At 37.8% G+C, this 27,245-nt stretch overlaps 1 protein-coding gene across 5 annotated transcripts in view; it reads right to left on the reverse strand.

Moving 5' to 3' along the window:
* Positions 1–27,245, reverse strand: part of CLCN3 (chloride voltage-gated channel 3) — a 63,635-nt gene that overhangs the window by 23,291 nt on the left and 13,099 nt on the right. For 3 of the 5 annotated variants that reach the window (XR_010920478.1, XM_067551742.1, XM_067551740.1), the window contains exons 2-6: positions 9,316–9,473; positions 6,751–6,850; positions 3,608–3,795; positions 2,264–2,386; positions 657–863 (exon numbers count right to left, since the gene is read on the reverse strand). Coding sequence is in view for 4 of the 5 variants with exons in the window: in XM_067551742.1 (XP_067407843.1) it covers positions 657–863; positions 2,264–2,386; positions 3,608–3,795; positions 6,751–6,850; positions 9,316–9,473 (776 nt within the window). In the remaining variant the exon portion in view is untranslated. Of the gene's footprint in view, positions 1–656; positions 864–2,263; positions 2,387–3,607; positions 3,796–6,750; positions 6,851–9,315; positions 9,474–20,727; positions 20,902–27,245 lie in introns of those variants that run through there. The other 2 variants (XM_067551743.1, XM_067551741.1) reach the window with 1 other exon arrangement.

Here is a 27,245-nt window from a genome sequence, read left to right on the forward strand (position 1 = left end):
TGAGAACTGAAGCCAGATCTCTTGAGATCCAGACCAGTGTCTGCTGCACAAGACTAACCTCTTCCAGTCATATGGGAGTTAAACATACAGAAGTACAGCATGGCTGGGCAGAATTTAGAGATTTTTTTTCCCGCTGTTAAAATATGGGAGATGTTATTGAAAAGTAGGATTATGCTGCAAAAATCGGGATTCTGACATTGTGCTCGCTTCTGTTAATATGGCATTAACTGTAATGCAAATTGGTTTCTGTTTTGTTCCATGGGCCAGCATGGACTGGAAGAGCTGCAGAGACTGTGGTCACCGAGCAAAGGAGGGCACATCTTGAGTAACTTCATCAACTCCTCTGGACTTAGCAGTTTGTCAGGGAGTTCAGAGATAAATCCATTGTGCTCCTCATAGTCTAAAAGGATAGTTGTTATAATGTGGGGCCTACAAGATGGAGTGTAAAGTAACACTAAACATGGATGAGAGAGAAGGGAAGGATTTTTCAGAGCTCTGAAAAAGATGTGGATCACAGGATGTGGTGGTCCCTGACCTGAGAATATAATGATTAATAATCCAAACCGATACAATAGCTAAATCTTTTGATTATGGGAGTTTATTTTAAAACTTTATCTTTTTTGATTCAATGTGTAAAGATTTTAAGAGGAACTTACCTCTCTTTTTTTAGCTTCATTTGTACTGTATTTTGGAAAGAGGTAGGAAAAAATATTCCCACAGCAACAGGCAACATGTACCAGCGGACCCTCCTTTCCTAAACTCAAACCTGATGCTACAGCCAAGACTAAAGTGATGGTTTTTATCATCAAGGTCCATTTGCCCAAGTAACCTCGGATGATGAAGCCACTCAAAATAGTTTTAATCTAGAAGGAAAAAATATTCCATGTTATTAGACTTCATTTTTCTTACAAAACATCCTACTTTTAAGTTTATAAGCTATTATCTATCATTTTAGAATCATAACTTACAAATACTTAATTGGAAAGAAGACTGTTACCTGGAGAACTTTAAAACATTAAAACACTTTAAAACTTTTGAATGCTATTTGCACTCTGCCAGAAGCATACCACTCACATTGCACACAGTACAGATACATTATATTTTAAGCAGATATAGCCATACCTAATCTAGCAAAATATGGCAACTATGTTGAACAGAAAATATATCTGCAGTAAATTACACAACTGTATTAAAGAGTTTTGCAATGTAACCTGACAAATGCAGATCATAAGTTTCCTCAAGCAGAAATAAACTTACTGTGAAAATTATACTCAGTGATACCTGTTATTTACAGATGTTTTAATTACAATAATATACTGTTTTTGCCAATATCACCCTTCCCTATAGTCTCCCCTGTTTTATTGTAACTGCACACAATATCTAAGAGTAATGGCTTGCAATATTGATAATGAGGAAGACCCACTGTTTTCACTAGAAAAAAGTTCATCTTTTTCTAATATATTACTTTACCTAATATTGCTTTGTTATAATATCTGAAAAAAAATCTACACCATCTACAGTAACACACTAATCACAGTAAGGAATACATCTATAATTGAGCACTGCAAACAAATTTGGTTGGTTGTGCACAGAAAGCAAAGGTTAGTAGAGTAAATGTACAGACTGATTTCAAATTTGGCTTTTGGACTTCAAATCCCTACACACTTGAGGAAATAAAGAATATTTAAAAATAAATAAGTACAAATTCTACTAGAATTAATAGAAAGGTCATGCTACTGACCAATTTTTATATTGTTGAAGTTAGAATGGCAAAGACTAGTTGTAAAAAGAACAATATTTCACTATGTTTTTATCAAACAACATTTTTTACCTTATGAAATAACTGTATGTTAATTTATGTTACTAAAGAAGATTATAGCCATGCAGCAAAAGAAGAACTACTGGATCAAAGGACCTGGCACTCTGACATGAGTTACATTCTATCATCACTAACTAAACTGACAATTGGAAAAAACACTCTCTCCCCCAAAATAAAAGAAACCAGAGATTTCCTGTAAAACTAGACCAACCAGAAACTGATGGCAAAACCTGAGAACTCAGGAAACATTCTGAAACCTTTTAATATTTATTTCAGAAGCGTTTAATAATGTCCAAATTATTTCATTTTAAATTAATATATTAACATAATACATCACAGATACAATGTTCATTCTTGCCTTCCCTTTGCCCATGATGATATGGCAACAGAACCTTTTATATTAGCCTTAAACTTCCATTATGATACAAATTCTTCAGATCCTACCTCTGGAATCCCAGAGCCGCAGGCATAGGGCGCAAATACCTTCACCAGGGAAACTGCTAGGAAGGCAAAGCTCAAGGCCCAGAAAATGTACATGATGTAGTTCATAATGTATGAACCTGGACCCTAAAAGAAACAAAAAACACAATATAATTTAACTAATGTATCAATTAAATGTATTAGACATTTCTAACCAAAAGTACTCTGGAAATACTCTTGCTGAAAAAACTCTTACATATATATTCCCATACTAATGAAAGCAAAAATGTTACTAAGGCAAGCAAATATTCATTTTGTTTGAAAAACATGAAGTCATTAAATTAATTAAACTATAGGAAACCCTGAGATACAAAAGTTTTGACTATTATAACAGTCTGTATCAAAATCAAACTATGAGTGTAATCATTAAATCTAGAAGTCATAGCACAGGAGATTTTTTTCCATTCAGACGCTAAAATCTAATGAATACAGTATATAAAATCTATTTTGGTAAGGTGTATGCTGCTAGAAAAAATTAATAAAATCAACTCATTCTTCGCTTTATTAAGACAAGACAAGTCCTATTTTAGTTTATTTTCAGTAAAAAGAAAATACTCCTAAAAATTAGCTTCTATACATGACCACAATCAGGAATACAAATTCTCTTGCTCTCATTTAGAAGATGAGCCTTTTATTTCTTTATTAATAGGCATTTCTATTGTGCTTATCACTATAGAATCCAAGCAGCTCACAAGTATTAATTAATCATCACAACTCCCATCAGCTGATTAAATATTATCCCAATTTTATAGCTGGAGAAAATGAGGCAGAGGGAAGTTGAGACCTTGATCCTGTAAGCTGCTCTGCACAGGAAGACTCCTACTCCCATGTGCAGCCTCACTGAAGAATACTTGCATAGAATAGCTTGCAGGACCAGGGCATATGTCCCTGTTTAGACTAAAGAGATTTTGCTGGTATAGCTAGAGCAGCAAAAATCACCTAGTATAGACAGTTATACTGGCATAAAAGTGCTTTTGTCGGTAAAGCTTATTCTGGTTTGGCGAGTGAAATACTCTGTACTGGCAAAAGTACCTTTATGCCAGTATAACTACACTGGGGCTTTTGTCAGCATTACATCGCAAAAATAGCACAATTCTAACAAACACATCTAGGTCGGCAAAATTTAAGTGTAGATCTGACCTAAGTAATTTACCAAGTTTACACAGGAAGAGTATGACAGAGCCAATAAAAGAACCCAGATCTCCAGATTCTCAGTTTAGTGCCTTATCCCAAGACCATCCTTCCTCCCTGTCTATTAATCCTCAACAAAGCAACTGAACAATGCCTTCACTAAAGGGTTATACTTACTTCTGCTTGACCAATTATTAGTTCTGCCCATGTTTTCCACTGTGGACATTTGTCTCTCTCTTCAAATGTGGTCTCATTTGATCCCCAACAACACTGTTCATGGTTAAACCACAAAGCACTAAGGCAAATGCCTTCCTTTAAGTCAGTCATCCAATCAGCAGCAATGTCTATCAACCCTGCCAATGCCCCTGTTGTACAAACAATTATGTATTAGCTTCTGGAAATTTTAAAATTTCAAGAAAAACAGTGACATCCATTGACATACCCTAAAATAAGAGACAAACCTAAAGTAACAGACATGAGAAAAACAGAAATATAGAAAATATGCTGTAAAATACTTTTGGGTTTGTGTACGACTCCAGTTTGCAATGAGGATAAGCTAACTTTGATCTTTTCCTTCAGAATCCAGTATCAGATAAATTACAAAATACCTAGATTAAACAAGTAATTTCTGATGATTTAAGGCACAAATCTTCAACAGTCCAAAAAATTAAGGATATAAAGAGACAGAGCTGCTCTATTTTAATGATCAAATAAATATTTCATCTTGTGAACTGAAGCATTAGTGTATCTCAGCTGCATCATTGAACTATATTGATATACTTTTCCACATAATAGCAATCACAAACAGCAGTAACATAATTCATTCTTAATTTAACAAAAATATTAAAACACAAATGATATGCCAAATAAAGCAAAGTATTTCAAACACACTGCTTGAAATAATCAACATGAACAAATACAGCCTCATCCTTGGAAGTGCTGAGTACCCAGAATTCCCACTTAAGTTAATGAGAGATATAGATGGTCAGCACTTCTCAAGTTCTTAGAGAGAGGAGTCTGTGTTGCGAATGCAAGAAGAAAACTACAGTCAAAACAAGCTCTTGAAAAACAGGCATTACCTACCTTTAGGAAATTGCTTTAAAAAAGGCAATTTTACAAAAGTAGGATGGCTTCTCACATTAGCAGTTTAGTTAGAAGTGGAAGATATACTCAACAGCTTAACAAAACACTAATTTCCGTAACAAAGCTATTTTAAAAAATTCATATAGTTCACAACTGGAAGCAGTGAATTTTGATCTAAAGTGGAAAAGAGTTTAACCCAAAGTGTCTCTAGATGGACAACAGGCTCACATAGGTAAAGCTGTTTAAGGAAATACTAGTAATATTTACTCACCCTCTGGGTGAAACACTGGTCCTAATGAAGTCAACTGCAAAATGTTCATTGACTTCAATAGGGCCAGATTTCATCCTATAAGAAGAATCAAAACATACAACCATAAAATCAACAAATATGTTTGGAATTAAATTTGCATACTGGTTGTTCAGGATGAGGGTGATGATTTGTGCGATGTAGGTGGCAGGAGGAAGGGAGGTGAGATTGAGAAGATGAATTGACAAGGAGCATAGATAGGATGCAAAATGCCTAAACTTCTAATCTGCTTGCTTTTTAGGATTTGTGTTGGTGAGATATCCAGTTTAGCAATTTTAACCAGACCTTCAAGTTTTGTTTTTTTTTACAGATGATTTAATTTAGACCTTATGTAGCTTTTTTCATCCAAAAAATCCCAAACGCTTTGCACTAATTATATGCACATTTTATTTATATATAGCTATGTACATATATATATATGCATATGAGTATACACACACACACAATATATTAAGCAGATACACTGATTTACATGTGATTAAGCACACATAAATGGTGATTAGTCATTATATTTGCCATACTTTTTTGACCAGCTCATCTATACTCTGCACTCTAATTCAACCCCTCCTTGGATTTATTCTCCTCCTGGGATTTATTCTAGTATTTATAGAAAACTTGTTTAGGATAACTGGGCATGAAGCTCATGGCTTCACATTCATAAGCACTGTAGTCCTTTCAAATTATGCCGATGAAGCCTAGTAAGTCCCATAGCAACTAAAGGTGAACAAAAATGTTCAGGACTTGAGTTTTGTGTTTTATCCTAAAATATATATGAAAAACTAAAGATGAAATTGAGGCCAAAGGACAACAGAATTTGCTTATTACAGCTGATATTAGGAACTCAGATCTAATTCTCTAGAGAGATGAACGTCAATCAAAAATGTTCATTAGACTGGTCAGAATTGAATTCAGCTCATGGCCTATGAGAGTATATTTATAAAAACTGCAAAGTTTTAGTGGCTACTCATTGGTCTATGTGAAATGTGTTGAGGGGCTCAGTCAAGTTCCTAGTGAGACATGCATCCATAGCAGAAATTCCACCAGCATAGGATATGTCTACACAGCAAAACAAAACAAACAAACAAAAAAATCCCAGTAGCAAGTCTCAGAGCCTGGGTCAACTGACTAGGGTTCACACTCTGGGGCTAAAAATAGCAATGTAGATCTTCAGATCTAGGCTGGAGACTGAAACCGGGTGACAGGGGAGGGTCTCGGAGCCTGTACTCCAACCTCAGCAGGAATGTCTGCACTGCTATTTTTAGCCATGCAGTGCAAGCCCATGAGCCCAAGTCACTTGACCCAGCTCTGAGGCTCACTGCCATGGGGATTTTTTGGCTGTGTAGAGGAACCCATTGTGAATACTAACACTTTGTTGGGAATCTCAAGGGAGGGAGCTGGAATTGAATGGACAGGAATAATGAATTACCCACATCATCCCAAAAAAGTGTGGCTCTTCCAGGCCAGGACTGAGGTACATAGTTCACTATGAAGAAATTTTACCCTGGATGAATTTCTGAACCCCCTGAAGTCAATGACAAAACCCCACTGACTTCACGGGGGCCATGATTTCCTGTTGTGGTTGTGTGGACATGAAAGGTCTCTAAATCTCCAAAAGCATATAATTCTGGAATTTTTCACAAGAATTATATTAATTACAGAATTTTTAATCTTGCTCTCCCAAAATGAGATTACATTATTAGCCTGGTTCTGTTCTACTGTTATCTGAAAATATTTTCTCTTCATTTATGCATTTACAACAATTGGGATTTGGGCAGATATCAGAACAAAACAACAGTAATTTTTAGTACAGGGACACATAAAAACACATATATGATACCACTATGGAAACTCATGAAAGATCAGAAAAGGTTGGAAAAGTTCTGAAATTATATTCTATTGCAAAAACTAGAAGAGATCCTCTTGTCTTTACCTGATGCCAGACCAGTTAGCGTGACTACAAGCCATCCTGACCATGCATCATATAAACTTTTTGTCATTTCCCAAGCCGATTCTTTCTTCTTGCTGTTAATCTGCAAATAGAAATCACCATGTCTATATCATTTTCTTGTACTATAAACATAAAATATACTAATTAAAATAGGATTTACAAACTGGCAATGAAAAGTGCACACAGATATCCCCCTTCTTTAAACTACAAAGGCATTCTCCTGCTATAATTATCATTACGCACATGATTGATCAACTTGGCCCATCAGACATAATATAATTGATAGGGCAGAGGAGGAGAATTTGATCTAAAGGAAGATGTAAGATATTCCTTTTATTAAAATAAATTATTGTAAAATTGAAGTCAACTGTGTTAAACCTGAAAAGTGTTACCAGAAAAACGACTTTAATACAACGATGATTAAATATGTATTAACAGAGTCTAGTTGGAACTAAACTATTCCACATAATTCAAAGACAATAAGCTTCTGATGGATTTGATTTCAAGTACACACATCTCCCTTTTATGCTTAGAGGGACAGACAACTCTAAAAAATCATGCTTCTGTTTGAAGTTTTTTACTATCATTGTTACAAATGACACCTAAAACTCCTATAACTGAATTCTCAATTCTTTTCAGTTTTTACTGTATGCATTTGACAGTATTTTGTGCATGATCAGTTTTATTACAAAATATTCACTACACATTCTTTTCCTGTTCTTGTGGGATTTCCACATTGCAAAAGGAGTGAGAAAATTGTGTAATAAACAGGAAATATAAAAGCACAAAAATGTAAAAACCCTAAAATTAATTTTACTATCTTTTTAGAGATGATTTCAAATTAACAATGTTTCTTTAAAATAAAAGAAACAGCATGCATTTTGGCACATTCATAATAGATATTTTGTCTCTAAACACTAGACTTTTTCAGTCTTTTGTCCCCCTTTCTAAGTACTGTGGCTACAAAGGCTTATACAATTTACAGCAGCTATATAAATTCCACAGTTGTTCAGTGACTATAAACTCAGTACCCTCTGCTCTAACTTCTCAAGTCCCTACTTCTGAAGCTAAAGAAAAAACTTTTCATTATCAGTAACATTAGTTTCAATCCTCTAAACTAGCCACTAGTGTGTGATCATCCTGCCTGCACTTGACCATGTTTGGCATTCTATCCAATGGCACATAGTAGCCAGTACATCTTCAGTATGAAGATGAAGCTGTGTTAACTATCACTTATTTACAACTAAGCTATAGAAGAAAGAATTATTTAAAAGCAAAAATGTCCCACAGAAAGAGATAATCCCATAAAACCCACACAATCAGATTACATACATGCTCTCAGATCCATTACACACAAACCTGTTTATCTGAGAGGACTACTAGATACTATGGTTATGATTTGGTTTTGGGTTGTTTTTTTTTTAAAAGCAATGTAGGATTTTCAGTAACAGATCAGTTCAGTCTATACAGCCTACAGATACATGGTGCTTCAGAGGAAGGCCTAAACTATTGTTCAGTGCTGAACATGGAAGGAATTTCTTCCTGACCCCTGCAAACAAGCAGTTTCGCAGCCTGAAGTTTGAGATTTAGTTACTCTTAGTTTTTAAACTGTTTCTTTAGATCGGTTTAAAAAAAAAAAAAAAAAAGATTTCACATCTTCAAAGTGGTTCCCTTTACATGTAAAAATTAATGGGGGTCTCCCAAAAGTGACCTTGCAATGACCTTTAAAATAGCTTACTTTCTTTTAAAAGATATAGTTTTGCCTTATTTAGAATAAAATTAGACCTCATATAAATGGCAGTATCTAATAAGTCACTGAGTAATAGGCACTGAGACCCCAGTTCAGGAAAGCATCTTGTATGCAGCAAATACTTAAGTCCCCAGGTTTAAGCAGGTGCTTATGTGCTTTCCTGATGAGGGGCCTAAAGGATTAAGATTTCATAAGAGTCTGGTATGAAAAGAAAGAAGGTAGGTTTGTAGGATGGGGCAGATTTGGGAGAGGGAAGTGGGAGAGACACTTTCCATTTAAACTAAGGCCTGGTCTACTCAATTTTTGTATTAATAACTATTTTAGTTAAGTGTGTGATTTTTTTAAAATCAAAATAAGTATACGAGTACAACTCCTAGTGTGGATGTAGTTATACCAGTATAGAAGCCCCTTATACAAGTATAATTTATTTCCTTTACTGTATGGGAATGAGCTATACTAGTATAAAAGTGTATACTGGTACAAATGCATCCACATTGAGAGGTTGGGAGGAGGCCTGTCGTGGACATGGTCTCTGTTTTCATTGCCTTGAATACTATTTGTCTTCCTAAGCTATAATGCTATCGCAGAAATATGGTATCTCATTGACTGCGACTCCAATCCAGCAATACACGTAAGCATGTGGGTGAGCTTTAAGCATATGAGTAGTCACATTGAAGCCAATGGAACTATTCACATGTTTAAAGTTATGCACATGGTTACATGTGTTGCTGGATCAGACCTTAATCGCAATACACAACATTAAGCAATTTCCAGTTATTGTTATTGATCTTAAGTACCCGTCTGTGCCTTTCTCTGTCTTTGCACTTCTCTCGCACCCAGTCAATGGTATGGAAGTCATCATATGTTCCAACTCCAGGAATGGGTTCATCCAAGAGGTCCAGTAAGTGTGTTGAACTGTTAATGCTTCCTCCATTTGTCATTGTATAATGCGTTCCTGTGGCAGAGAAAGGATGAGAAATTATTACATTCAGGAATAGAAAATAATTATCTGTATAAACCTTTCCTTATAAATGCTCTAATTATATATTAAAAAAGTGGTATATACAATTTCCATTTGGGAAATATCTTCATATTAAGGTTTTTGGTTGTATGTTTTTTTTTTTTTTGTATTTTTTTAAATCACTGTTGTCTTTCTAGACATTTTTTCAAATGATTAGCTTGTTCAAATGTGTTAATGTAAAAAACTAAGGAAACAGAAAATAATCAATAACTCCAGTAAGAGTTCAGCTGGTTTGTAATTATTTATTTGTACTGCAACAGCTCCCCATGGCTCTAGCCCCAAATCAGGCCCCACTATGCTAGGAACAGTATGTACACATTGTATGAGACAGTTTCTGTGCCAAAAGCACTACACTTGGCCTTAGTCAAAAGGCCACAAAAGTTTATTTTAAATGTGCACATTATACATCATCATTATTTTAAGCAGGTAAAGAAGAACAGCCATTTGGAAAACCTGTATTTATTGAATTTTCTGGTCTTAAGGGCTTCACTTAGGCCCATTGCTGTTGCTGTCAGTGTTTTATTTCTGGTGTTCAGCTGTAATCTGAATTTCAGCACTGTTGATTTACTATTTCCATTGGCTAAATATTCATCAGCCATCTGCAAGCTACTTGATTACTCTATGTGTGGGTTCTTGAGCAAGTACAGTAACAATGTGAAAAATGAGTAGCTCTCACTATTAAGTTTTACTACAGATTACGGACTAAATATAAGAAAACTTGGCTGTAAAAAACAAAAATCACAAAAACTGGCTGGAGTGAGGTGTGTTGTCTAAAACCATTTTTAACTCACTGTTGAAAATGACTAGATTTCAAGTTGATTATGTCCCTTTAAGCTAGCCATTATTCCTTGCCTATCTCCTTGATTACAAATCTCTCATTGCCAATGGTTATTGTAAAACAAGCATAAGTAGTGATAAAAGCGATTAAAACAGAGAGCTAATCTAGCAGCTATATAGCAACACGGGACCCAGAAAGCAAGTGTATCCAAGTCTGGGTACCCCATGCCTAGTCCCCTTCACTCCCCAGTAAGGCAGAGGCTGGGAGTGCTGTGTAAAGGAAAAGTCTTATACTGCTCTTTCACTACACACCTTTGTAGCTGACACATTTGTCAGCACCAGCACTCTCCCAAGATAGATGCTTCCTATTAATAGACTAAAGGAGCATAGAAGGACTGTGAGGGGGAAAAAAATCAACCACCACCACCACCACAGTTTCTTCACCCTACAAAATCTGGTAAATTTGTTATTTGATCACTTTCTGTGGTGAAGTAATTTACAAGAAGTACGAAAGAGAAACAGTTATCTGCTGGACACCTGCCCTAACTGTAACTTGGCCACCAATCCCCCAACAAATTGTTCTCCTGTGGCACATAGACACCAGTCAGAGTACGAATGTTTGTATTAAGGAGAAATACACATTAACAATTGAAGAGTGCTCACTCCTGTCTGTTTTCCAATCCCTTTCTTTAAAGACCTTCTTTCCAATGCTTTGAGATCTAATGAAAAGAAATGCTATATAAGAGCTAGGTATTATTATTCCCATTCATCTGAAAAAGCTAATAATGGGTAATCTGTGAACACATCCCTGGAAATGGAAAAGGATTACAAAAAATCAACACGTGACAAAAATGTTTTGGAGGGTTCATTTAATTTGTAACTATAGTTTTGTTTGATGTGCATGTAAGTTGATGGATTGTGGTGAAACAAAAGTTGAACATGGATAAATGGGGTCAGTTCTCATACCATTACATTAATTTACTTGGAGTTTTTCTTAGGGATAGGAGGGGGAAACAAAGGGAGAAAGGGATGTTTTGTATACTAAGAAATTTTTTTCTAATAGACATTCGCTTTGATATTTACTAACGCTTTTAATGACATTCTACTGATACAGGTAGCAGTACAGTCAAGTTTCTAGAATGCTACCAAAAACTTGTGTGTCTATTTAAATACTTCCTTTCTGTTTTATTTCTTTTATTTTGAAAGATAGAGGAGGCAGCCATAACAGATAGATCCACATCAACTTTTATGTCTGTTGCCCCAGTAGCTTGGTTTCTGATCTGTTCTTGATGATGCTTTCCCTGACTGTGTCATAATCAACTCTCCATTGCCTCCCTGCCATGTCCTGTGCTATCCCCAACTTTCTGCCTGTAACTGCTCCAGCTCTCAAGTAGGGCAGTTTTGAAACAGCATATACTTTTCCCTCATTGGTAAAAGGCTAATGAACTAAAAATATTAAAAGAACAAAGTGTTAATGTGGATGAATATCACACAGCCTGACCCTAAGCTAAGGATTTCCAACCTAGGAATTGTAACCCACTTGCCCTTCTGATATTGCTACCCAGAAGTGAGATCCAGGTTAGATCCTATCTAGATCGGGGAGAGAGGTCCTGTTATGGAAAACAGTTGAGAGAGCCATGATACACAACTGTAATACTTAGTTTAGTTCTCAATTTGTATTAGTAATGCAACAGATGATAAAATAAATTATGAAATTTTAATTTTTACATAAGATGAATCTCTTTCATAAGGCAGTGGGATAATTTATAATTATACAACAGCTGTTAACATATTAATCTACTACTGTGTTCAAGTAGATTCCTGAACCTGTTAAAAACACTGTCTGCATAAATTGTAGTAAGTCAAAACCCACCCCTATATTGCTGGAGTTTGGATTTATTTACAAAAGAAATTCAAAATTAAACACAAAATCCAGAATGAGCCTTCTCCCCATGATACTGCCAAGATTCCTTTTGTCTTCACTACAAAAAAGGTGTGTTCTTGACTCCAAGGTAGCATATGGAGGAGCACAGGCTTAAACTCGACCTCCTAACTTGGGTGAAAACTACATGTCTTCTCTTCACTAGCATTTTAACAAGTTACTTAATTCTAGTTAAACGCACAATATTTTTTTAAGTGAAGACAAAGCCTGAGATTTGCTCAGCCTACGTACAAGTCATCTCTCACCTGAGTCACACCCACCTATTAGGTTCAGTAATAGCCAACCTGCAACCATGTGTGAGCAAAACACACTTAGTATTTTTCTAACAAGGTTGGGTTTTCAGGCAAATCGCACAGTCCGTTAGATTAATCACAAACGCTATAAAACTCAAAAGCTCTGCACATTTAGCAAAATAATTCAACATAGTGTAAGGAGATTGTTCTTTATTCTTTTGAATTTTCTTTTATTTAAAAAATAAGTATAAGGAAAAAACCACATTGATCAATCTTTTTATTTAATCCCTTAACGGATGCTGAAATGTGCATTTGTTCTGGCAGAAAATTTCTATGAAACATCAACTCAATGAATGTAACACCAGAATGCACATGCTGTTAGACAGTATAGAAGCAGCATATTTCCTGGAGGCAAAAAAAAGGGGCAGTTCAGTCTGCGAAGCAACTAAAAGTTACTAACAGTGTTACCATTTAATAGGCACACTTCTTCTTAACATCTTTTCAATACACAGGTTGCCTTCATGGTGCAGAAAGGTGGAAACTTATCTCCCATTTCTTCCTAAAGGAAGTTTCAATTTGAGGAATATAGCAATGAGGACTTTGGCTGTCCCTAATTATTAACATTACCCCATAACTGGTCTGAATTGCTTACTTCCTGTTTTTTATACTAAGCAAGAGGATTATGGGTTAATGATTTACATTATACACACTCCAGTTATAAGAATAAAGTTGTAAGTAAAATACAAAGAGAAGACATTTTTAACTCGTTCAGAACTAATGTAACCAAAAAGCTAAAAAAATAGTACTTATCTAATGGGACATGTTTGTTTCTACTGGATTATCCACTTCATTACACACATAACACTGACTATATAAAGGAATAGCAATCGCAACAGCCATTATTTTCTGGTTCTGGACCCGTGAATTATGCAGTGCCCCATATAGAGGGATGCACTTCCTTAACCTTTGGGAAGAGAAGCTGATCCAGTCCCATCTTAACAGCAATCACCAGAATGCCAAGATGTACAAGAGGATATCAAATCAAAGGCAGAAGAGAGGGCACTCTTGGGGTGCAGTCCAGTACCACAAGAAATGAAAGCCATTCTGGCAGTTATAAAAATGCCAGGTACAGTAACAAGATCTTGGCAGATATGCGGCTATGAGGAGCTAGGCTGGATTTTCACAAGGGAGACCACCACTGAATCCTGGCATGTTCTACACAGCACTGAAGACATTCAGTAGACCCTAAATAGCACCCTGAACAGGTGGGGATTGCCATGGATAGCCAGGATCTCTTCAATTTGCAAAGCTCAAAGGCAGGCCCAGCAGTAGGGAACAGGGAGATCCCTGAAACCCAGGCTTGACAATGCTGGGGAGGGGACCTCTTCCTTTAAAGTACTATGTGTATTATAGAGGGATTTAAACACCATGTTCTGGGTACCATCACAGTGTTGCCAAGTTGGGCAGATGTGAGCTAGGAGCTTCTCTCCACCTGCTTTGCTTTTATCTCCCCTCCGTCCCCCAGTATGCTCAAAATAGCATCCATGCCAGAGAATTTAAGCTCCAAAGTGTTTATTTCTCTGAAACATGAAATTCCCCAAACATGTGCTCCACTACCACTACTTTCCAATGCTGCTTAAATGCTCTCTCTTGCTCCTGGTCAGATGCCCTGTCCCTGCTCAGGTTGGCCACACAATGGGAGGGAGTGGGGAGTGGTCCTAAAAGAAAACAAAAAAAACCCACATTGCATGGCAGACATGTAAGAAAGAACAACAGGAAAAGTATTTTAGTTCACAATTCAATCAACGCTGTAAGCTTTCACCTACCTTTACATTATATGAGGTATGTTCGGCAACAGCCACATTTCAAAATGCACGGGATTATTATTCAGGATATTATATTCATGGTTATTTTTAATCACACTTTCAGCATTGTTAATTCCTTGAGTTCAGAACAATTATTCACTGCAGGCCAGGGCGAGCCCATGAGAATGGAATTCCAAAACTGAAGAAAAAGCAACATTTTATCATTGATGGGATGGAACTATTTTTCTCTCTGTCCCTTTGGCACCTGATAATTGTCTTGTCCATGGAGGTCACAATGTATCAGTGGCTGAATGCCTGACAAGTCTTCCAGGGAGGAGAAAGAGGACACGAGGATATGTTTAGTGGATTTGTGGCTGCATCCGAGGAGAGAGAAGATGAAAGACAAGTGAAGGGATGGTTTCCTTCACCATGATACCAAGGAGAGAGAGAAGATGCTTTCACAGATTCTGGAGATGATGAACAGGCAGACATCTCCGCTGGAGAAAAAGGTGACAATATGTTCATGGCTATCATCCTAACCTAGCCATGTCCTACATTCCCTTGAAAATACTGCATATATTAATCCTGAGTAAATTCTGCACCATTGTGTGCATGCAGAATTTCATGTCCCCCCAGATTTCTTTGCTTCCCCGCAGAAAAATGACTTCTGACAGGGAAGCCACAAGTGTGATCATGCACCTGTTCCCAGTAGCATGGGTGCATTGTTTCAGGTACCTGGAGCAGCTAGTGGAGAGGTAAATCATCGTGGGGGGAGGCAGGAGGGACTGGGAATGTCCTGGCCAATGGCTCCTACCCTGCACAAGGCTCAACTGCTAGTCCTGGCTGGGCTGGAGGTGAGGGAGGACAGGACTTCTTCCCCTGGAAGGAGTGGCCAAGGCCAGAGCTGGGTAAGACCCACCCCCAGAAATCCCCTCCAGCTTCCTCCCCCATTGATCTTCAGCCACAGGAGGAGGAGTGACTGTATGAGGAGCTGCTCCACCATTCGCCCAATCCCCATGGATCCAGACCCTTCCACCAAGCCTCAACCCCTGCACCCTGAACCCTTCCTCCCCCAATGAGCCTCCCACATGCAAACACCCACCCCTCCAAGCCTCACCACCTTGCATCTGGAGCCCTCTGGCCGAACCCCAACCCCATGTATCTGAAACCTCACTGAGCAACTCCCATGCATCCAGCCCCCCACTCCTTTACCCAGACCAACCCCTGCTGAGCCCCTCCCACCTGAACTCCCACCCTCTCTGCACCTGGACCACCCAAATGAGCCCCAACCAGCTTCACCTGGACTTTACTTCAGAGTCCTATTCCCTCTGCACCTGGAACCCCCCAACGAACCCCCGTGCACCCAGACCCCCCACTGAGCTGCCTACACCCATATTGCCCCACACAGAATCCTCTCACTCACACCTGGATTCTCCCACACTAAGCCCCTCTACACTTGGATCCTGCCAAGCTGAGCCTGCCTGCCCCCAACTGAAGCGGGGGCCAGGGCTAGGCATGCATGCAAGACTCTGTCCCTCTTGCTTGCTATCTTGGTGCACTTGGCTCAGAGGAGCAGGTGTTTCTGTGCAGGCCTGGGCTGTGTCAGGGTTGGGTGCAGCCTCAGAGCTGAGTCCATGTTCTGAGGGGGGCGGAGAAGAATGTCCCATCTCTGGGCAGCCAGTGACTTGTGCTCCCCATTGCCATGCTGAAGCCTCCACATTTATTTATTGACAAATAAAATATGCAGAATTTTAAAATATTGTGTGCAGAATTTTTTATTTTTTGATGTAGAATTCCCTCAGAAGTAATACCCTGGAAGCACTCCATCCCTTCCCCAACTACAAGGAACTGACTTTTCTTCACCCTCCACACCCCAAGACAAGGAGAACAGTGGAAACTCCTGCATCTATAAGGGCGGGGCTCTTTGCTTGCCATGCCACATCCCAAGACACAGAGAACTATTTCAATCCCACCTACACATTTGTGCCCTCATCAGCACAAACATATGCACTCAGCACTTGCATGTCTTGCCACAGTTCCACTGGTTTTAAATTTGCACTGTGTGATGTTCAGTAAAATTCTTTATTATTTACAACTCAGTTGAAAAACTTAATAAAATCCTTATACAAAAATAATTACATTCTTGCCCAAGGCTCAGTAAAATCAACCTAGCCTTAAAGTATGAACACAATGCATCCTAGACTGAATATCTCCCCCAGAGTTGTTTCATTCCCTCCTCAGAAACTCAACCCTCATCCTCCTTTATCCTTTCACAGCTCAGTACAGTTAAAAATTGTCATTAGGAGGTTTGGCAAGCATCTTTGGACCATGTCTAGATTATGAAAATAGGTTATTTTTAAAAACATGTTAGCTAATAAGTTTTAACTTGGGGGATAAGCCCTCAGTGGAGGAAACTGGTGGGCTCCTGCTCACGTATGCTGGGGTGTGAAGACTTCAAAGGAACTGTTGACTAGTGTCTTGGGAGTGGGGGGAGGCGGGAAATGGCAGGTTCCTTTCCCCAGGTTCCATGACATGAAATCCCACAGAAGGCACCAATGCATTCTGTTTAAATTGATTTACAAGTTTGAGCTGGGGGAAAAAAGGTTTGCACACTTTTCAGTAAATATTGTTTCAAGCAGAATAAAGTATTTTTATAACATACATACTTGCCACTCCCAATTACCACACCACAAGCCTTGCAACACTCCTTCCTTGCTTGCCACTCTTTCTTGGCTCAAATAATAATGGTGAGCAGAGGCAGGCTAACACCTAGGACACATGCAGTATTCCCTTTGTAATCAATCAATGGAAACTATCTATTTATCTAGGTTTTTGTAACAATGTAACATTCACTGTCCTGGGAGATGTAATTAAACCGACCTAGTCCCCAACATAGACAGCAAAGACCAATCAAAGAATTCTTCTGTCGACCTAGCTACTGCCTCTTGGAGAGCTGGATTTATCTACAGCGATGAATTTACTTCATCAATGGAAGAACCCACTGTAGTAAGTGTCTAGGATACAGCGGCGCAACTGCAGCTGTGCCACTCCAGCATTTCTAGTGTAGACATAGCCTTAGACAAATGTGGCCCGTGGAGTAAACAAGGATCTCACAGACCCCAGCCACTGCGGGCAGCCCCACAGCCATGAACTGGGGTGGTGGAGAGGGGATCTTGGAGCCCCAAGCTGCTGCAGGTGATGGGGGCCCCAGAACCCTGTCGGCCCCCGTAGCTCCCAGCCTCCACTGGGGACTCCGGAGCCCTGACCCTTTCAGGATGTGGGCCTCTGTGGCGAACCAAAGACATCAGCTACGGCTCGGGTGAATGCCAGAGCCCCAAGTCACCATGGGGGATCACAGAGCTGGGAGCCACAGCGCTCTCTGGAGCCACTAGTCGTGACTGCACCAACCTCCCCCTCCTGCAGTAGGACTAGGGCTCTCATCCTCCCACTTCAGGCATTTGGTCAGCCTTCCCCCCATTATTTTTAGTAGAAGTCACAGACAGGTCACGGCTTCCATGAATTTTTGTGTACTACCTGTGACCTGTCCATGACTTTTACTAAAAATGATTATGACAAAATCTTAACCTTACTAATAATGATATAATACTTTATATCTCGTTTCATCAGATAATGTCAGTAAAGATATTTGTTGAATTAACTAAACCGCACAAAACCCACACTGAATTAAATCATCACTTCACCATTGCTGAATTACAGCCATGTTTGGGGTGAGCCAATGAACCTCATTATGGTTTAACAGTTCACAGCAACACTACAAAGCAATTTGCAATGTGGATATTAATTTCATCTTAGTATGCCCATGTAGACAATCTCTTTGTCTTGTCACTAAATCATTTTTTTATCTTGTGTGCCCCAACACATCTCATTTAAGAAATTTGCTGTCACTCCCAATCCATGAATACTTTTTTTTTTTTTTAAACATGTGTTAAGAGCTTACCACACTATAAAAATACCAAGCAGGGTAAGTTTCCTGGCACTTTTCCCCAGAGATAGTTAGTTTAAAAAGTAAGTTTGGCCTATGTTTTCATTTTGATTGTTAGCATTTGATGCCTCATTTTTATCTCAAGATGAGAAAAACATGAAATATATCTGTTGTACAGAATCTCAGTAGGGAGAGGAAGCAAATTTTTGCCAACTGTGTGTGGCATAAACTTTACATTTGAGGCATGAATTTTCTACTGACTGTTTTTAGGTAACATGAATAACCAAGTGAAGATTTGCAAGATTATTCTAATGGTAAACTGATCTTTCAATCTAAAGTCACTCCAACAAACTGAAGTACTATCAAGATTATTGTTCAATGTAATTTGATCAAAAGTTATACAATGACTTGAATCACACTTGGAGCTTTCTGGTTGGCTGCAAGTGATGTCACCATCTTGTCAATATTCAGTACAGCCCTGGATGGTTTTCTTTAGAGTGACTATAAATTGTGTTTTGTAAGAGCAATAATGACATGCCAGACAGAGCATTTTACAGGATTACTGCCCTCAGTAGGTGCTGCAAGTTCCTCTGCCTTTGGCTTTATATCCTATATAACTGCCCTAAATATGTAATAGCCTAGAAAACTATAGCCTATTCTGTTAAACTGATTAATTAAAATGCTCAAAGGTAAAATATGACAAATAATACTGACTGTCTTGTAATTTTCATCTTTATTTCCTCTTTACAGAATTATTGCAAAACTACATTCTGTGATGTCAGGCAACCAAAAAAGCCAAACGATCTCCAGAGGAACAACAAAATATTGTCAGCAAATTTTCAAAATTGATTTCTATAAACCAACCTGCAAAATTAGGCAGCTTGTGTTCAAAAAGTAATAGTTAAGATAAGCAAATTTTTATTTCTCCAGACACACACGGTACAACAGGAAAGGCAACTAGTTCTAATATAGCGTATTGCACATTATCTAAGGAATCACAAAAGGACTATGTATAAGCTGCTTACAACAAGCACTGAAATACAAGCTGCAAACGCTGAATAAGCAAGTGCATGACCTAATTAATTCTCTGTAAAAATGAAAGCTTGAGTGGAAAGATTAAAGAATAACTTAGAATTTTAATACGACTGGAAAAACAATTCATTTTATGTAAATCAAGCTATTATTCTCAAGCTATCTCCTCACAAATTCCATCACAAAACACGTTTTCTAAAGCAGCAAATACTGATAACAATTCTAATTTTAAGTTAACCAACTTCAAGAAGAAACTAAATTGAGAAAGGCCTATTTAATTAGCATAGATACCCTTTTGAGCAGAAAAGTTCAACCTGACAGACCTAAAGGAGAGATAATCAATCAGAGACTTTTTTCCTGACTTTGAAGGCATGATTTTATTCTATTTCCACTGTAAATTGTCTGCTTATCTCCTCAATACCACACCAAAATTTTAAACATATTTTGCTTTAACACTTAAATATATTGTAAGAAATAAATGGCTATGTCAATGTACATAAAAATGGATTTTTTTTTAAATCAAGTTTGTGAACCATGTTATATTCTTTTAACAATCCTGATTTCCTGTGAGCGATAGAATCATAGAAATGTAGGACTAGCAAGAACCTTGATAGATCATCTAGTCTAGTTCCCAGCACAGAGGCAGGGCTAAATATTATCTAGACCATCCATGACAGGCGTATGTCTAACCTGAACTTAAAAACCTTCAATAGCAGAGATTCTACAACCTCCCTAGGTCATTTGTTCCAGTGCTTAACTACTCTTATGGTTAGGAATTTTTTCCTAGTGTCTAACCTAAATCTTCCTTCTGCAATTTAAATCCATTACTTTTTATTCTGTCCTCACTGGATAAGGAGAACAATTTGACACCTCTTTATAACAACTTTTACATACTTGAAGTGCAAGTAGTGTAAGTACCAACTGTACAACCTTGCATTTCTTTAAAAAACCCACTGATGTTGTTTTAATTAATATATTGCATTTTGTTAGCATTTCTTTTAAATTTCAAACATGACAGGAAGGAGTTAACTCTGAAAGCAAGTACAGAAACTTCAAAGCCCAACATAATCAGTATTCCATTTAAGTTATCCAAAAGGAAGAAATTGCTTCCTTTACAAATTTCTACCAATTTTGTCATGGTAAGCTACAAAAAATGTATACGTGTATTTTCTTGGTGAAACAGAAGAGAATGTTTTTTTAAAAAAAGAAAGAAAAAGGCTATCACATACCGAAAATGGAGTCACTAGCTGATGTGATGTGAAGCAGGACTAATCTGCCCACAGAGAAAACAATGAATGACAGCACAAGGACCAGTAAGGGCTGGATTCTTTTCCTACAAAACATGTCACACTAGCTAAACAAAGTAATGCAGTGATTAAAAACTCTGCTTCAAATCTGAAAACAACCTACCACACAAACATGTAAGAAATTGAATCGTAACATAAATTCATTATACCTCTTTTATGCAATTCTCTTAGTGGAATGTTGTCTCCTCCCCCATCGTATGGTAAATAAGGATCAGAAGATACATCCATGAGTGTAACAAACAAAAAGAGTATTTGTTAGCTCAGAACAACCAAAGAACCATTTCTTACACAACAGCAGCAGACTGGGAAGCTGCCATATTTGATCAGGATTTGGACTGTGTGCTGGCTTGTTGCAGCAAGTGGGTTCTTCCACAGTCGATGATGTCATCAAAGGGAAATTATTGCAGCCTGGTTGCTAGTGGCTACAATCTAGCAGCACTTAAAGGCGGAACAGCAGACTTAATCAATGCAGCCTGCTATGCCCGAAGGTGACTAAGCTTGAAGTAAAAAAGAACGAACTGGTTTTAAAGATTATAAAATGCACAAGGACACACAAGTTAACACTGGAAGACATACTGCAACACTATAGAAAAAGCAGCCATTTTTGCCCCAGTACTTGCTCTCTACAGTAAAATCCAAACAAACCCCCCTAACTGCTTAAAGTGGCTCTCAACCTTTCCAGACCACTGTACCTCTTTCAGAGGTCTGATTTGTCTTGCTTACCTCCAAGTTTCACCTCACATAAAAACTACTTGCTTACAAAATCAGACAAATAAATACAAATGTGTCACAACACACTATTACTGAAAAATTGCTTACTTTCTCATTTTTACCATAGAATTATAAAATAAATCAACTGGAATATAAATATTGTATTTACATTTCAGTGTATAGTATATAGAGCAGTATAAACAAGTCATTGTCTGTATGCAATTTTAGCTTGTACTGACTTCGCTAGTGCTTTTTATGTAGCCTATTGTAAAATTAGGCAAGTATCTAGATGAGTTGATGTACTCCCTGGAAGACCTCTGTGTACCCCAAGGGGTATGCGTGTCCCTGGTTGAGAACCACTGGCTTAAAAAAAAGAAATGCTTACGGTTCATTTAAATTATAAGAAAGATGTACACAATAACAGACAAATCCATCTTCACTCCTACTTCATCACTTTTGAATACCAGGATTCACCAATATGAACTGTAATAACGGTACAAATGTCTGAATGATAGCTCAAAGGCACTTACTAATTTTAAGACTAAAAAATGTGAGCCTTTCCCACAAATACAAGTTTACATTTCAAAGTACAAAACACAGAACAAAACAGACACTGTCTTCCAGTTTTTATACTTGTTTCATCCACATTTCTACTGATGTCACAGTGAAGGCGTTTAAACCGGTGGATTTTAACCTTTTTTCATTTGCAGATGCCTAAAAAATTTCGAATGGAGGTTCCCTTCGGAAATCTTAGTCTTCCAGCCCCCAGCGATCTGCAGACCATAGGTTGAAAGCCACTGGTTTAAACAATCAGTCATTTAGAAAATATAATTTGGAGGAGATACAAACCAAGGATCTGGGGCCCAGATCCCCAAAGGTATTTAGGAGTCTAAATCCCCTTGATTTCAATGGGAGTTAGGTGCCTAAAAACCCTTGAAGATTTGGGCCTCTATCAATAAACTGTAGTAGAAAACAGAAACTGAGGTCCTACCCTCCACTGGTTTATTATTTATTATTAATTGTTGTTGTTATTTTGTGGCATCCAAACAGTTCTTGAGCCAAGTTGTTTCGGGAAGCTTGGCAGAAATTGGAGAAACAGTTCTGTCCCAAAATCCAATGGATCATCTTTTCATTCTTAATCCACATTTGCCCCCATTAAAGCATGTCTATATAAAAATGTTGCACCAATTAATTGTTACACTGCTGCAAAACATTATGTAGACACCATTATTTTGGTTTTATTTAAACAGGTAATAAATACTTTAAGTTAAACTTAAGCTAAAGTCTAGAAATTAGAGTGTCTGCATGGGCCAGGTCTAAATGACAAAGTTTTGTCAGAATAACTGTATTGGTCAGAACTGTGAAAAACCCAGATCCCTACCCAACACAGCTATGCCAGTAAAACATGCAGTGTAGATGCTGCTATGCCAACAGATATACTCTAAGTACTAATGTCATAGAGGGAGATGGTGGTACTATTCTGACAGAAAAACTCCTTCTGTAAGCATAAACTGCATCTACGCTAGGCAGCTCTAGCAGTATGGATAGTCTAGCAAAGCAGAGGCACATTTCTCTCTTCCACTTTTGTTTTATAAATATGAATAGGGACACATACCCCTCTATTTGTTAGAGTGGCTTTAAAAGTATGGTCAAGTAACCTTTTCTTTGTTTTTCAATACTTTTAAAAGCTAAGGGACTAATCTTCCCATTTAAAAAATACAGAATTATATAGTAAATTACTCAAATAAGTGCAATATCCACCATTGTAAAATGTGGTAAATTGGCCCATTATTGTAGAATACTGTAGTACATTTTTTAAAAATATATTGTTTTAATGAGAATTCCTTTTGATGAAATAAGAGACAATTGGTTTGTCCCTGAAGTCCAGATTCTAGGATATGCAAATCATATACAGGGTATGAATTGAGGAAATGGTTCTTAGACCTTTATGTGAGGAGAAGAACCTTACTGAAAAATATGTTTACATTAAAATAGTCGCTAAGATTATAGTATAATTTTTTACTATAATAATCACTCTACATTAATATTACTGTACTATCCAGAAAAAAAAACTTAGTTTAAAAAATACAAGACAAGGCCCCAGACCTGAATTGTATAATGCACAGGTAGACAGCCTGAAACTCCACTCATTAGCGGGGCTTTGTGTGAACCTAGCAGTCCACCTGCATGCTACACAAAGCAACCTTGGATCCCAATCCTACAAAGTGACAATGTGGTTGTCTAGCACATAATTTGTACAAACCAAGCATTCAAAAGCAAAGAAATGAAGAATTAAGGTCATCAAGATTCATACTACCCACATAATAGTCATTGTTTTAATCATCACAGTACAATCTTAAATCTGACTCATGGATTTTTTTAAACGTTCTATATTTTTTATCTTGTTACAGTATCTAAATATTTTATTTAAGGCATACTGTTTAATTAATCATATTTGTCATCTGATAGTTGATTTTTTTGGTGAAGTACTTGCTCTTTGAGAATAATGTACACAGCTTAATAGGAAGTATAATGCTATTAATCTATGGTAAAATATGTTTCATACAGGACTATATTAACATGAACTAATTACCTTTTAGTTGTCACTAGCAGGGTCTACATGGAGCAGTTACAGTGCAACACTTTGGTCCACACTGGGGGGCTGTGCAGACAAGCTCTAAAACAAAGATTGGATCCAGTACATAAAGGTCTCTACTATTGACAACCTCTGGGTAGAAAACAAAAGGTCTATAACTTAGAGTGGATGATATTTTATAGTTATTATACTAAACCTCTAGCCTACCCTATATTAAACTCAACAGCTCTTCCTAGATGGCTGCTCATAGATTGATTGCCAAATACAGTCCTTCCTTTGTATAGCCTTAAAAACCAGTATGCTCATTTTTCTTCTCAATTATGAATGATTTTTGCATTCCCATTGTTCATAATCGCTCTGTACATTCCCTTCCCTGCCCAACACAATGAAAGTGTTTTTTTAAAATAGTGAAATACAATGCATGCCAATATCATTAAAAAAAAAAAAAAAAAAAAAAGTATTGTGCCTGTTCATATTTTATTTTCCCATAAGCAGGGCCCTACCAAATTCCTGGTTCGTTTTGGTCAATTTCATGGGCATAGGATTTTAAAAATAATAAATTTCATAGTTTCAGACATTTACATCTGAAATTTCACAATATTGTAACCATGGGGGGTCCTGACCCAAAAGAGAATTGGGGGTGTGTGTGTGTATGAAAAGATCACAAGGCTATTATAAAGAGATCATGGTATTGCCACCCTTCTGTGGTGTTGCCTTCAGAGCTTGGCGGCTGGAGGACAGCTGCTGGCCAGGTGCCCAGCTCTGAAGGTAATACCACTGCCAGCAGCAATGTAGAAGTAAGGTGGCACGGTATGGTATAGCCACCCTTAGTTCTGCGCCGTCACCAGATGCAGCGCAGAAGTCAGGGTGGCAATACCATACATTAACCTAACTACAGTTCTCAGGTGGCATGGTAAGTGTTGACCAGGTTTTAGGTGAATAAGTCTGCAGGACTGGACACTTAAATTTCATGTTTTGGAACTGTCACTACACCATTTAATCTTATGCATAGGTTACATTTGAAGAATTTTTTTTTAAAAGGCTTAACAGTCATTTTCCTCCCTGTTCCTCAAAAATGAAAGTTGCTCCTCCTTGTTCTACAGAGAATTCCACAAAGAACGTCTTTCAAAACTGCTACCAGTTCAATTTTTCTCATTGGGACTGAAGACAGAGCTGCCCTCATCTGATGGTCATTTCAGAAATGAGAATGGACACAAGTAGATTCCCTTACAGACAGCATAGGATGCGGCCCCCATCCTTTTGAGCAGCTTGGCTTCATTGTCACTGACAACAATGAAAGATGGTGACCATGTTGAAATAATGCAAACCTTGTGAGTCTCTCTGAAGATTTAATACACCAGCGTGAGTGAAAGCATCCCTGTATTCATGCCCTGAACACTATTGTAATAATCTTTGTATAAAATACGTCTTGTGAGGCACCATTTGAAAACTAATAACCCACTGATCAATAATATCATGATGAAATGTGTGTAGTAACACTATATGTAAAGTTATAAACATAAGCTGAAATTAGGTTTGAAATGTGTTTACCAGACGTGTCTGGGTAAACTAGTTTCTCAAAGACAAAGGACAAGCTGATGCCTCTAGCCAGCTGTCATCAAAGTTGAAGGGCAGTCACCTATCCACTGGCTTCTTTGGCAAGGAAAGGGGACAGGAACAAACAGATCTGCATTTTAGCAAACAACAGCATGGAACCTTTCACCACCAGACTCTGTCTCTGTCCTTACAGCAGGAATGAACTTTACTGAGGAGCAACTCTCAGAAAAATGCATTTTCAAAGAGTGAGTGAACTATAAAAGTGAGGGGCAAAAACACTAATTTCTCTATTCCTCTTTTACCTATGAAGACAAAAGAAACAGCTTTTGGGAGCAGATCCTAGCCTAAGAATTTGGGCAGCAATGTTACTGGGAACATGTGGGGAGAGATTTCACCTTCACCGAGTCTAGTTTGTTAAGTTTTAGTACTAGAAAGCATTTTATCTTTATTTCTCTTGTAACCATTTCTGATTTTAGTGCTTTATACTTGTACTGACTTAAGCTCTCTCTCTCTTTGTAGTTAAATAAACTTGATTAGATTTTTTTAATTAAAGAATAAAACCAGTGCTGTCTTCAAAGTGAACTGTACAATAACTCCATTTAAAAGTAGTAAATTGTTGTACACTGCCCCTTATAGGGGCGACAGACCTCTGATATCTGGACTGTTCAGAGAGGGCTGGACTGTGTACCACACACATTTTTGAAGGAAAACCCAGGCCTGGGAGTGTGTGGAGGTCACCCTGCAAGTGGTAACCAAAGCAGGTGGAAGCCAGAGTGTGCTGACAGGCTGCTGGGTCAGAGTTGCTAGACCAATGTTGTGCCTATATGCAGACAATCAGGGTGTGACCTGCATGCTGGTAGACTGATTGTGAGCAACCCAAGTTGTAAGGTATAGCAGCAAAGCACTGTGAGGTACCCAAAACTGTGGGTGGAGGTGACAGCCACTCACGGATCTGGATTGCACTACAGACTGTCATAACCAGCTTCTTTTAGCTATGCAGAATTGCAGCAAGAAATTACTCAATTCTATATATTCCTTTTCAAAACTGACCTGTTGCACCAGGACTACTCAACACTGAGGGCAGGAAGGAGAGGAAAACTAGGTTGGGTATAGGGGAATGTAGATGGTGCGGGAATGAGGGGAAAACTGGGTATGAAAGGGGATGTGGAAAACAGGAGGAAGTGAGAATTCGGGATGTATATGTAGGAGAATGTTTAAAGATGCAAGAGGCAGAATGAACTTGGAGAAAATAGGGGGAAACTGGAGGGTAGTACACAGATGAAGCAATTACTCCACAACTAGGTGTAAAAAACAGAAGAAATCCAGAGTTAAGGTTAAACTTAAACATGTTAAGGTATAGAAATGTATAGTTAAAGCACCCAAAAAACCTCTCTCTGTTGTGTAATGATACTACAAGGGATAAAAGTCAGTTTAATCTAATCTGGGAACATAAATACTAAAACGCCTTAAATCAAATTCATGGGGTTTTTTTGCAAGGTGTCACTACAGTGTATAGTTACAGTTGTGTGTCCTAACTGTACATTTATATACCTTAAAGACACTTAGATTTCTTTTAAGTTTCACTGTAATTCTAAATTCCTAAATTTACAGTGTTTGGTTTTGGAATAATGACAACATCTGTGATATATTTTTTGATATGTACTGTCAACCTTAACACTTTTTTTTCTTCTGGGAATAGTACAGCAGAAGCTGGTAGTGACTAACACTTTCCATGCAGTCTCCCCCGCCCCCAACTTCCCACTCTTTCTTTCCCATCCCATCTTTCAGTATCAGTCTCACTCC

This window comes from Emydura macquarii, unplaced genomic scaffold (assembly GCF_026122565.2).
Source record: "Emydura macquarii macquarii isolate MOO-44397 ecotype Brisbane River unplaced genomic scaffold, CSIRO-AGI_Emac_v2 contig_1363, whole genome shotgun sequence".
Classification (NCBI taxonomy): Eukaryota; Metazoa; Chordata; order Testudines; family Chelidae; genus Emydura; species Emydura macquarii.